At 44.7% G+C, this 13,583-nt stretch overlaps 1 protein-coding gene and 1 pseudogene across 1 annotated transcript; one reads left to right on the top strand and one right to left on the bottom strand.

Annotated features, from left to right (window-relative positions):
* Positions 1–1,250: 1,250 nt before the first annotated feature.
* Positions 1,251–4,377, bottom strand: LOC134461525 (zinc-binding protein A33-like; annotated as a pseudogene).
* Positions 4,378–9,285: 4,908 nt separating this feature from the next.
* On the top strand, positions 9,286–12,814 carry LOC134460658 (tubulin alpha chain-like). Its single transcript, XM_063213018.1, has 3 exons — positions 9,286–9,502; positions 10,314–10,462; positions 11,837–12,814. Exons 1-3 carry the CDS (start codon positions 9,322–9,324, stop codon positions 12,812–12,814), a joined length of 1,308 nt encoding a protein of 435 aa, XP_063069088.1. The 5' UTR covers positions 9,286–9,321.
* Positions 12,815–13,583: the final 769 nt, after the last annotated feature.

Raw genomic sequence — 13,583 nt, 5'->3', positions numbered from 1 at the left:
ATGAAAATATTAAGGTAAATAAAATAACTGATCTACAAAGAAAGTATCAATATAAAGTATCAAAACAACCATATGTCAACTGTCACAGGAGGAGGAGAGCAATAATTTTTGAATAATTTTACAGAGTTTGGAGCTATGGACAGTTGCTGATTTGTTGCTCTGGGGTCAGGCTATGAATTGAGGAATTACAGTATTATCCAGTACAAAATAAGGCAAAGCAGCAGTCCCTCCACCATGTATGGGAACGTACTAAAAAACAATACTCCAACACCTCAGTCATAACACATCATAACGTTGTGCGAGATCAACGTGGGGCTCGATTAATTGGGGATCATGTGACCAACCCCTGTTTACAACCAACACAAAGTACTTTACCTAACGAGGTTGCGGTCCGATTCGAGCCTCACGGTGCATGTCACCCCTAAAACAGACCTATACTAACCTGTGACCCCTAACATGAAACAACATTAGGCTCGAATCGGACCGCAACTGCATAAGATAAATGTAGTTGTGCTAGATGTAGACACACCATCCCCAGTTAATCGATCTCCCACGTTGATCTCGCACATAATTTCAGAATGCTTAATAATACTTAATTACCCTGGCCATTCATAATTACCCTGGTCATAGATGTCTTACATTGCATTACATTGCACTTAGTGGACGCTTGTATCCAAAGCAAGGGTATTGGTTACAGTCCCTGGAGCAATGTGGGGTTAGGAGCCTTGCTCAAGGGCACTTCAGCTGTGGATGGAGGTGTGGGGAGTGGAAGGGTAAGATTCAAACCTGCAACTCTCTGTACTAAAGCCCATTTCCTTAACCATAGAGGGGTAGGCAATTAGCGGCCCGGGGGTCAAATCTGGCCCACCATCAATTTCAATTTCATGGACACTGACAGTGGAAACACCAACTTTGGGTCGGAGAAGTATCAGCGTAAGAACTTTAGAGCACTTTCCTCACCAAGACCAAACCTCTACATTATCAGTACATAGAAGAATGCTTTACAAATTACATTAAATTAATTGCATTTATTTCTAATATAGGCCAATACAAAAAATAGAACAACTTTTTAACCAGTAGAAAACCATGGCCGGCCCGCGACGCCCTTGTCAGAAAAAATATCGGCCCCCGACCAAACCTAATTGCCTACCCCTGATATAGCCTAGGCCATAGCTGTCCATATCTACCTGTGCTGTACTACATGGTATACGTGCTGCAGTGTTTATTCAATACTTAGAGAGTCACTCCTACTCTGTAAGTGCTAAATGAACACTGCACAATTTACTTTGCAAGTGAGGCCTTCACTGGTAACATCTTGAGTGGGGAGAGCTCAGACTCAGGGCCAATGTCAAAGTAGGGAAACACTCTCTCAGTGAAAGTATGTTCGATAGTGTGTAGGTGTGTATTGTTATCGGGGTTAGTGAATGTCAGCTTCCCTCCGTCCCAGTCCAGCTGCACTCTGATCCTCTGGAGTTTCTGCCTCACGCTTAAGAGAGTGGGGTGCAGGGGTGTGGTGAAAGCTGCACAATCGCCAGACTGATAACAGAAAAACCACAGTCCACTCATTGAGGCGGGGTCTCCCTTCCTCTGGAAAGACTCTGTCATCACACCCACGATCCACCATGTATTCTCCCCAACATCCACATCCCAGCAGTGTGTCCCTGAGTAAAAGCCCTCAGAGCCAAGCACACCACCATATTTATCAAATCTCTCTGGGTTATCAGGAAGCTGCTCCTTAACACCACGTGTAACACTGGTCAGATCCTCAGACAGGATGAGTCGTGGATGTGCAGTGTTGGGATCCAGAATCACAGGGGCTGCAGAGAGTAAGATCACGCACCTGGTTTATTGTCACACTCCACAGCAGTCATGCCTTACATGTTTTTTCACAGTTTTTTAACCAATTGTCGTTAGCACTAGATGATGCCACATCTTCACATCACATTCACTTCTCCGTTCAGACTCGATGAGAAAGGGGGACGTCTTCCGGCAAGTCAGTCAACATTTTATTTCAATATTTTGCTGTGCTCTAGGCCTAGGCCTTCAGAAGACACATTTGTAGTCAACATAGGGTTAAGGATTTTTTTTAGATTAGATCAATCATCGTAGAAAGTCTGTCATGAACAGCAGATCTGAAAATGTGTCGTCTTGTCAATTTCAATACAGTCACATCCCTCAAAATTCAAAATCGTTTAGACTTCTCAGAGCTTGTCAGATTTATTTTGTGGCCAATTTTCCCAGAGGAAAAGAAAGTTGCATAATAATTATGCACAACTGATATAGGGTGTTTGGCTCCTTAGATCACACCCTCTCCAAAATCCAAAAGGTTTTCATGTTCATACAGGTTGGTGCTGGAAAATACTGTATGCATAGAATGGACGATATGGCCATGCACATGTGTGTGTGTGTGTGTGTGTGTGTGTGTGTGTGTGTGTGTGTGTGTGTGTGTGTGTGTGTGTGTGTGTGTGTGTGTGTGTGTGTGTGTGTGTGTGTGTGTGTGTGTGTGTGTGCGTGTGCGTGCGTGCATGCGTGTGTGTACTCACTGTATTGAACAATCTCCTGTATCTCCTCCCAGACTCTGACCTTCAGGTTGCCGAGGTGCTTTGCCACATTGATCAGAGCTCCAGGTGGAAGCCTCTCTGGATCCTGCAATGTGCTCTGAACTCTACAATAAAATGTCAAGAGTCAGAGCTGCTGTGAGGTTGAGTTCAGGACCATTGGTGTGAGAGAGGGAGAGACAAGAGACAAGAAGTACACTTACCTATTCATGATGTTTTTGTTGCCCTAAATATAAAAGAATGTCTTTAATTTGTTATAGCCTATACAATTATTATTTAATAACATGAAGTATGACAGCATATTTATTTCACCTGCAGGAATGTGACATCATCAGCTTCCATCTCCTCCTTTATGGCTCTGATTGTGTTTGAAAGAGATGAGATCTCTCTGCTCATCTTCTCAATCTTCTCCTTCATCATCTGACTCTTCTGCTCCTCTTCCTCCCTCAGTGCAGCTATCCTGGCTGCCTCTTCATCTCGTAGAAACTGGTGAAGATCCTTAAACTCCTGCTTGATCTGCTTCTCTGTGTTGAGAACCTGAGTCTGGATTAACAAAGAATACAGAACATGACATGACATTGTTTTGATAGGCTAACAGTGTAATTACAATATGTGATACAAAAAAACATACAAATATATTGCTAATAGCACACTTAACACAAGTTACTTTTTGGACACAGATGAGATTTGGTATCGGACTACATCCATACCCTAATTAGAACACCGTATGTACATGTCTAAGGGCTTCTGCACACCGGCTCCGACAAAGTGCGGCGCACTTTTGCTTCCGACAGAATTCGGACCCCCAAACCCAATTTCACATGAACATTGCATTGATAGTCAATAGGCGGCGCCAACAAAATAGAACTTGTCTCTAATTGCTATCCGACATCGGCCAATGTCCACGGACATCGGCGCCAGTGTGCGTGGTTCTATTGAAAACAATGGAATCGAATTTTAGCTGAGCAGTGCGCAGCACTTTGTCGGAGCCGGTGTGCGGAAGCCCTAACCTTTATGTGTGTAGCTATTTGGTAAATTGCTAATATTAATCTCTAACATGAGTTACTATTTGGACACAGATGTCTTTTGACATAGTATGCTATGGGACTATATCCATCCACACCACAAGTTAATGTGAATCAAGTTTATATCTGATGTTTTTAAATATCTCACCTTTATGTGTGTTGCAGTTTGTTCCCAGACGAGCTTAACATCTTCAAATGTCTTTAGCTTCTTTGTCATTGGTTTCAATTTTATCTTGAGTTCTTCCTTAAATGCACAAAATATACATCAATACACCGTAACAGTAGCAGTGTAACCATTTGTCAGCATGCTGATAGATCCATTTACTGTATATTTACTGTCTGGCATAGTTTTCATGTGACAATGACATATTGTCATTTTAGTGCCATTCCATCAGCTTTACCTTCATGTCTGTTGCAGCTTCCTCAATGGGACTGAAGGTGTGACCTCTGTGTAGTTTTGAGTCTCTGCACACCAGACACACGGGCTGTTTATCCTCCAGACAGAAGAGCTTGAGTTTCTCACTGTGCAGACTGCAGAGCACCTCAGGCCCTGCTGAAGCTCGCTTACTGATCTCTTTCTGGAACGCCTCACACAGGTTCCTTAAAGCCTGGTTTGGAGGTGGGTCCCTGGAAACTTTTCTTCTGCAGACCGGGCATTCTTTGGTTCCTTTGGTCTCCCAGAACCTCAGCAGACAGGTCTTACAAACACTGTGAGCACACATCGTTATGACAGGATCCGTGTAAATGTCACAGCACATAGGACAGGTGAAGTCCTCTTTTGATGCAGAAGCCATCTCCTAATGCTGATTTACTCACAAAGTTCAAGTAAAAATGCGATTAGCCAATCAACTTTCAATTTCAGAAGATTACCATTTCATTATGTACCAAGTTACAAAGTTACAAACAATTCAACCAACAATCCAAATTAAAGACAAACAAGAGTCCGTCTCTGAATCTTTCCCCTTCACTTCTCTGTTCAGACTTGATGAGTCAGAGGGAGGTCCTCCATCCTGGTTGGACAGTACTGATTCATATCTTATCATACCTGAATTTATGTCTTTGCATAGAGGTTGTTGCCGTTCGCATAGCCTGTCACCACTGTGTGTGTGTGTGTGTGTACGTGTGTGTGTGTGCGTGTGTGTGTGTGCAACCGTATCTCACTCATTTCGTGAAGTATTCACGAAAAAAATAGATTAATTTTCGTGGTGCGTGAGATAGGGCTCGTGTGTGTGTGTGTGTGTGTGTGTGTGTGTGTGTGTGTGTGTGTGTGTGTGTGTGTGTGTGTGTGTGTGTGTGTGTGTGTGTGTGTGTGTGTGTGTGTGTGTGTGTGTGCATGCGTGCGCGTCCGCGGGTGTGGCTAAATATGGTGCTATGAGGTCAAAGTCAAACATTTCCCCCTGCTGTGTAAAACAATGTTGAGCTCATAGCTCATATCATGTTACACTCACACTCATCTGTAGACGAAGTGTATCAGGGGCCATTGAAGTTGTAAGACTAAACAAAAACTCGGCCATACAGTAGTTGTGTATGCGTGTTTGCGTGCATGTGTGAGTGTGTGTGTGTGTGAGTGTGTGTGTGAGTGTGTGTGTGTGTGCGTGTGTGTGTGTGTGTGTGTGTGTGTGTGTGTGTGTGTGTGTGTGTGTGTGTGTGTGTGTGTGTGTGTGTGTGTGTGTGTGTGCACAGTAAATTCTGCAGTGCTCATTTAACACTTGGAGAGTTGATTTGACATCATTTGGACTTAAATGAACTGTTTAAGTGTTGAATTAACACCACAATATTTACTGTGTGTGTGTGTGTGTGTGTGTGTGTGTGTGTGTGTGTGTGTGTGTGTGTGTGTGTGTGTGTGTGTGTGTGTGTGTGTGTGTGTGTGTGTGTGTGTGTGTGTGTGTGTGTGTAAGGTCAGTAGGTGAGCAGTTAGTTTATATGCACTGTCATCTGTTGTTGAACAGCGAGATAACACCTGCCACGAGACATTACTAGAGCACACCTGCAACAATAAAACAAACTCAAGTTTGGAAGGTCTCCTACATCACGAAGAAGAAGGAGAAGAAGAAGAAGAAGAAGAAGAAGAAGAAGAAGAAGAAGAAGAAGAAGAAGAAGAAGAGGAAGAAGAAGAGGAAGAAGAAGAAGAAGAAGAAGAAGAAGAGGAAGAGGAAGATAATAATAATAATAATAATAATAATTGCATTTGTATAGCTCTGTGTCATAGAAGGGATGTAACTCAAAGTGCTTAACGAATGGGAAAAAAACAATATTGTTAGAGATGGATTTATAAGGAGAGGAAGAGAGGAGAGGCAGAGATGGCAGGAAGGCAGATGAAGAAGAGAAGAGATAGAAGGAGATTGTAGAGTCATAAGGTCAATGTAGGTTAGGACCAGGATTCTTAGAGGCGTAAGGTCCATAGTGACTGGGTCTAGCATAAGTCATAGATGGAAGAAGAAATTTCTGAAGAAAAACGATTTCTTGTTCTTCTTCCTGTTGGGCTGGTCTTCTGTAGGTACTACCTGATCCATGCCTCTGTTCTTTACTTTATTGAGACATGCAGCTTCTGGGTTTACTCCAGTTTTCTATAGATGCAGAGTTCATATGCAAAATCCCCTAACTCCATTTCTGAAGACCTGCACTTCTATATTTTTAGAGAACCCCGTTGTTGGTTTGGTTTACATTCATGTACTTGATAATACATATAAATAGTTATATTACATGAATAAAATTTAAAAAAAAATCAATTTTGATAGCTTTGTATTAAATAAAAATGAATTAAGATTATTTTCTGAAATGGAACTTAGGGGGGGTTGCATCTGAACTCTTCATATAGGCCTACTGATCTTTTCCTCTGTTCTTTTCTGTGAAGAGACATGTAGCTTCTGGGTTTACTCCATGAAACCGTGCTGAGAGACATGCACCTTCTTTACAGTACATTATGGCATCTGTGGGTGTAAGGTAACAGTGTCGTGCAGTGAAGATGATCTGAGTGTACATAAGGGGTCTTACATACTAGGGCGGTAAAGCGTTGCGAGACGGATGCGATTTTTACCGGCGTTGGTGAAAATACATTGAAACATATCTGTCCTTTCACACCAACCGGCAGTAGTCGGGCGTCAGCGGCGCGGGAGCCGGCTCCGCTCCGCACTGCATTTGGGAAATAGAACTCGAGCGTATTTTTCACGCCGGCGACCAGCGTTGTCCCATTCAAATAAATGCCAAAGTAGCACGCTAGCTTTGGCTGTGTGGAGGGTTTTGAACAGGACTGGCTGCGCACGCCGACGCTGTCAGTGTGAAAGGCAGAGTAGAACACACCGGCCGAAACTAAGCAGAAAGACCGCGTTCGTCTCGCGTCCGTTCCGTTCGGCTTTGGTATGTCTGACGCCTAAGGCATTGCTTTCATCAAGACAAGAGTTTGCTTGTGGCCAAAGGTGTTACTACTACACTAAGTCACCATTTATCATGTTGAGAAAGGGCCCCGTGACAAGACGTGATAACAGAGAGAGTAGAGAGAGAGAGGTTCCATTGGCCCATTGTTTCCGGGTTCTATTATTGCAAGGGGGAGGGGGGGAAATCCCCCTTTAGGCAGACCTAGGCAGACCTAAGGACTGTTCTATTCAATGCTAGGAGTATTATGACACGCCCCTTTAGGCAGACCGGAACCTGGTGCCCATAGCAACCTATTACATTGGCATGTCTCTATATACTTAAAGAATCTCTGGTGATAATGCATATTTGTGTGTGTGTGTGTGTGTGTGTGTGTGTGTGTGTGTGTGTGTGTGTGTGTGTGTGTGTGTGTGTGTGTGTGTGTGTGTGTGTGTGTGTGTGTGTGTGTGTGTGTGTGTGTGTGTGTGTGTGTGTGTGTGTGTGTTCCTTAATGGACCTAGACCTTCTCACAATATCAAATGACCTCATAAACAGACAACCAACTCACAATACAGTACAACCAAACAGCCAACAAAATATATTAAAAACTCAAAAACATTGCAATTAATCTTCCATTCATCCTTTAAAGTGTCCCCAAATGCCCACACGGTAGAAAACAAAAAGCCGCGTCTACAAAAGTACCTCAAACTCTCCAGTTACGGATCAGTGTTACGATCCTATAAAACCACTAAATATGACCTGGGGTGTTAAGTGAGTTTTGGTCGCCAGTGTCACCTACTTTGTCTTTCTTTATTATCTCATGGTGTGAAGAGGAAAGCTAGTGTTGCAGCCTCCCGGTCGCTGGGTGAACAAAGGTGCTTTATCAAGGACCCTGGTGTTCAGTTTCCTATGCAATCTCTCCTCTCCCAGGAGCCTGCAGACAGACTAAGACAAGGACAGATTAATCGGAACAGACATTATTTAGAACATTGAGGAGCAGTTGTGTTATCACAACAAAATATTCATAGCAAAGGGAGCAAGCTTACTCTGCTGAACATCTACAGATATTTGTGTTTCAACAGCTGTCTCTCAAAAACTCTTTTTTTAAAACATCAAAACAAAAGTCCCTTGTGAACCAAAAGTCCTGAGGAGACAGTGAGGGGGAATAAATGTGGGAGAATATGGCCCAATCTTGGCTGCTGAGTTTCTATATGTCATCCATGACAATGTGCTTTATCCCCTCGTGGCTGGGAGGTTCTGACCTCCTTCTCGTGTTTTGTACTCCCCTTTTCTCCTTCTTCCTCCCTCTCTCTTTCTCTATCTCTTTCTTTCTCTTTCTCTTTCTCTCTCTTTCTCTCTCTCTCTCTCTCTCTCTCTCTCTCTCTCTCTCTCTCTCTCTCTCTCTCTCTCTCTCTCTCTCTCTCTGTCGGCTTACATGCAGTGGGAAGTAATAGAGAAGGATTGATTCTTCTTCCTCTTCTCTCCTTACATACAGAGGTGTCGGAGACCAGCGGCGTATAAAAGACCAGAGGCAGCCCCACAGCACAACACTCCTGCTTTCATCCCGGACCCCTAGACGTCGGATTGGAAAGGAGAGACAGCCAGCCAGTCAGCCAGCCAGCCAGCCAGCCAGCACCATGGTAAGGTTTCAACACCGCTGCTCTGGGTCCCTTTAAACAGCACTGGCCTTTAAACTGGCCTTTAAGCTTGAAATGATGTTTTATGTGTCTGGGCGATGGTTTGGAAAAGTAGTTTTTTTTGCTCATGGAAAACCAGTTAAAACATTACTTCATGCAAATATTAAGTGGTGCAGTATATTATTTTTGTATGATTCTCAAAAAGACTTTTAAGGTAATCTTGCATACTAACATTTGTGCATACAAACCGTACTTAGTTGTAAGATTAAGAGCTTAGGTTCAGCTACTATTTAGATTGTATGATGGGAAATACCTATTTTAGACTTCAGTGCAACACAGAGGATAGAGGCAGTTGTGTTTCATTCAGGGAAGTGTCCCTAAAGCCTTTGTAGAAACACAATGGGCACTTGGTGAAAAACATCCTTCTTTATTTACATGTAATCTGGGGTGGGGAAGTCACTGATTGTCTCATCTGAAATTGCATCCTTTCATATGTTACTCATATCAATGGCACAATATTCCTTTTCTCTCTCTCTCTATCTCTCTCTCTCTCTCTCTCTCTCTCTCTCTCTCTATTTCTATCCCTCGCTTATCTCTCTCTTTCTTTCTCTCTCTCTCTCTATTTCTCTCTCTCTCTCTCTCTCTCTCTCTCTCTCTCACTCTCTCTCTCTCTCTCCCCCTTCATTCCCTTTGCCTGTCTACCTGCAGCGTGAATGCATCTCAGTTCATGTCGGCCAGGCCGGCGCCCAGATGGGCAATGCATGCTGGGAGCTGTACTGTCTGGAGCATGGCATCCAGCCAGACGGCCAGATGCCCAGCGACAAAACCACTGGAGGAGGAGACGACTCCTTCAACACCTTCTTCAGCGAGACGGGAGCGGGTAAACATGTGCCACGCGCCATCTTTGTGGACCTGGAACCCACCGTGATTGGTAAGATGTAGTGGTGTGGATCAGCACTGCCCTCACGATCCGATTCGATCACGATTCGGGAGGTAGCGATTCGATTCGATTCTATACGATCCGATCCGATCCAATCCGATTCAATTCTACAATGCATTGCAATGCATTACATTTCTATTGAAAGCAAAGCAAATGTTTAATCAGTCTTGTTTTCTGTATCAGTCTGTATCAGTCTGTATCAGTCTTGCAATGTTTTGAAGTGCTTTTATTTAATTTAACATTCATTTGCTCCCGAAATATCCATGGAAGTAATTGAAACTTAAAAAAATTGCCGGATCGATTCTGGAACTTGCCGGATCGATTCTGGATCGTCCATGCCCCGCATCGATCGCAGAATCGATCATTGTTGACACCACTAGTAAGATGTAAACAATATAAGAACAGGACTACATCAGTAATGTACAGTAGGCTGTTGTAGTATTATGGGTAGGGTACATTGTTAATACTGAATGTGCATATGTGTTGTGTATGTATATGTGTGTCATGTTTTTACATAAATCTTGGAGCAAGACTGAATATTGTAAAACGTCTTTTTGTTTACAAACCCAAAATTCGGAATATATTTTGATGACATTTTGTTGAGTTGTTGGGAAGAACAAAAGGAACAAGTAATTACATTTTGGTGGTGATCTGGGATTTTTAAAGTTATATTTTAGGCACAGGATTCCACAGCGTGTAGATGTTATGGCATCAGTGACCCCGTAGCCTTGGCGGAGGTTTGCTTCTAGTTATACTCCTAGTCCAATAACAAGTGTTGCACTTTAACCCCTCTTCCTTTCAGATGAGGTGAGGACGGGTACCTATCGCCAGCTCTTCCACCCTGAACAGCTGATCACTGGCAAGGAGGACGCTGCCAACAACTACGCCCGCGGGCACTACACCATCGGCAAAGAGATCATCGACTCTGTGCTCGACCGCATCCGCAAACTGGTGGGTGGAAACCTCTCCCACATGCCCAACATGCATCCAGGCGCACACAAGGCCCATGTCAAAACTGAGGGGCACACAAGGCCCATGTCAAAACTGAGGGGCACACAAGGCCCATGTCAAAACTGAGGGGCACACAAGGCCCATGTCAAAACTGAGGCACACACAAGGCCCATGTCAAAACTGAGGCACACACAAGGCCCATGTCAAAACTGAGGCACACACAAGGCCCATGTCAGGACTGAGGCACACACAAGGCCCATGTCAAAACTGAGGCACACACAAGGCCCATGTCAGGACTGAGGCGCACACAAGGCCCATGTCAAAACTCTATATTGTCATCCGTTTACACAAGGAAGAGCGTCACACTGCTTCAAAAAAAAAAAAAGTGGTGAACCGTGAAGAAGCAGTGTCATGCCCTTCCTTGTGTAAACTGATGACTGAAGTACCCTGAAGAGCTGCACCTGCTGAAAAAGAAACCTTCGAGATGTGCAGGCTCTCACAAAACTCACAAAACTGCATATCGTAGCCGGGCTCCGCCCTACTGGTAACGCAACGCCTTCGGCTCAGCTACACACAGTAGGGCCAGGAGCTTGCTCAATCCCGCTACAGAGGGATCTCCACCCACTTGTTCTGGAAACACAACTGAGCATTTCCAACCGTCCTTGGTAGAGGCGTGTTCAAGGCAGTGACGTGGTGTAAGCAGAGACGTCACACGGGCAGCGGTAGTAGTGATGGTGTAAATATTGACTTGATAATTGAGTATGAATTGATAATTAAGCTAAGAAGAGAAATCTCATAGCCCATTACTCTTATAGCTGATGTGCAGCAGCGCTATTATAATTATCGCTAAGTGTTATGGCTACGGTTGATTTAGATTACCTTTCTGCCCAGTACATCTTGCAGAGTTACGGTACAGTAATTGAACTATGTGAGAGTGGGACAAAAAGTACACTGCATTGCTGAATTCTTTTTGCAGTGTTAGTTCAATACTTTGGAAGGTATAAGTTCATTCCCTTGTGTAAGTGCCATTGTAGTCCACACTGACTAAGTGCGAAATGTAGGCTATTGCGCAGAGAGACTGCTCTCTCCCCTTGGTGGTATGCGCTCCCAGCGACTGTCCTGCGGGCGACCTGCCGGGAGACTGGGACTGTGAGGGAAAGGGAGGAAAATTTAAATGGTTCTGACTGTAGACAAACTGGAAAACTGCTTCTTTCAAAAAGCAGTTTTTTCACTTTATTCTTTGATTTATTTGTCTGTGTGTGTTTGTTTGCTTGTTTTTATGTAATCATTTTTGCATCGTAGTCTGCATAGCAATTGTCTTTGGTGTTGCACTGGCTGCTCTTATACACACTGTAATGATTTTCTCCTTTGCAGGCTGACCAGTGCACAGGCCTCCAAGGCTTCCTGGTCTTCCACAGCTTCGGTGGAGGCACCGGCTCTGGTTTCACCTCACTGCTGATGGAGCGCCTCTCAGTAGACTACGGCAAGAAGTCCAAGCTGGAGTTTGCCATCTACCCCGCACCCCAAGTGTCCACCGCAGTGGTGGAGCCCTACAACTCCATCCTGACCACCCACACCACCCTGGAGCACTCCGACTGTGCCTTCATGGTGGACAATGAAGCCATTTATGACATCTGCCGCAAGAATCTTGACATCGAGCGCCCAACCTACACCAACCTCAACCGACTCATTGGTCAAATAGTCTCCTCCATCACCGCGTCCCTGAGGTTTGACGGAGCCCTGAACGTGGATCTGACGGAGTTCCAGACCAACTTGGTGCCCTACCCACGTATCCACTTCCCCCTGGCCACCTACGCTCCAGTCATCTCTGCTGAGAAGGCCTACCATGAGCAGCTGTCCGTGTCTGACATCACAAATGCTTGCTTTGAACCCGCCAATCAGATGGTGAAGTGTGACCCTCGTCATGGTAAATACATGGCCTGCTGCCTGCTCTACAGAGGCGACGTGGTACCCAAAGACGTCAACTCTGCAATTGCTGCCATCAAGACCAAACGCACCATCCAGTTTGTGGACTGGTGCCCCACTGGCTTCAAGGTGGGCATCAACTACCAGCCTCCAACCGTGGTGCCCGGTGGAGACCTGGCCAAGGTGCAGAGGGCCGTGTGCATGCTGAGCAACACCACCGCCATCGCCGAGGCCTGGGCCCGCCTGGACCACAAGTTCGACCTGATGTACGCCAAGAGGGCCTTCGTACACTGGTACGTGGGAGAGGGCATGGAGGAGGGCGAGTTCTCCGAGGCCAGAGAAGACATGGCCGCCCTGGAGAAGGACTACGAGGAGGTGGGCACAGACAGTGTGGGGGACGAAGACGAGGATGGGGATGAGTACTGAGAAGAAGACGAGGATGGGGATGAGTACTGAGAAGAAGATGAGGATGGGGATGAGTACTGACACTGGATTTTACTGTGAAGTATGTTGTTTCCACTGTCCAGAGTACACAGTAACTAATTGCTTTGTTGACTTAGAGCAGGGGTGAGGAAGCTATGGCCCGGGGGCCATTTATGGCCCTTGAGGCTGTATTATCCGGCCCCCGATATGACTTTAATGTTATACAGTTTCACATTTTTTGTCACAAAATCTTAGAAATTACAGTTGCAATACAATCACCTTGTTCCATCCAGTCATAGAATGCTTCTTGGGGACCTAGTGAAGGTGGGGACTGTTGTAAAGGTGGTCGCCTTCAATATAGGCCTTAAGTGCAGGGGTAAATGCTGGTTTGTGTTCATAGTACGACCCTTGGAGGACTTTTTTAAAAAAATGTGAAGTTCCCCCTCGAATGAAAACGGTTCCTCACTCCTGATCTAGAGATTCACTTTCAGAGTTTTGGTCCTTTTGGTCCTCCCTAAGTACTCTTTAAGTGTTGTATTACTGTAACACTGCATTTTTTTAGTCTGAATTGCCATGATATTGCTATGAGAAGTGAATGGCTGTTTTTTTGTTGTTTTTTTTTCTCACTGTAATTTGTACGCAAAAAGAATATTTTGCAGGGGGAAATTGCTGTCGGACTGGGCAAAAAGTGTCAAAACAAAGCAATGGCAATTGTTAAAGAAAAAACAGTTCTTCCTATTTGTCCTATTTGTAAAGACAGTGTGTGAGTTGT

The sequence above is a fragment of the Engraulis encrasicolus genome, chromosome 13 (assembly GCF_034702125.1).
Source record: "Engraulis encrasicolus isolate BLACKSEA-1 chromosome 13, IST_EnEncr_1.0, whole genome shotgun sequence".
NCBI lineage: Eukaryota > Metazoa > Chordata > Actinopteri > Clupeiformes > Engraulidae > Engraulis > Engraulis encrasicolus.
The sequence above is the reverse complement of the archived record's forward strand: the minus strand, read 5'-3'. Positions and strand labels throughout refer to the sequence as shown.

Bases quoted from the DNA above. Each gene is read 5' to 3' on its own strand.
- LOC134460658 (XM_063213018.1), top strand. From the start codon at position 9,322: ATGGGCAATGCATGCTGGGAGCTGTACTGTCTGGAGCATGGCATCCAG. The intron at 9,503-10,313 runs GTAAGATGTAGT...TCTTCCTTTCAG, and splicing joins CCTGGAACCCACCGTGATTG to ATGAGGTGAGGACGGGTACC. The intron at 10,463-11,836 runs GTGGGTGGAAAC...TCTCCTTTGCAG, and splicing joins TCGACCGCATCCGCAAACTG to GCTGACCAGTGCACAGGCCT.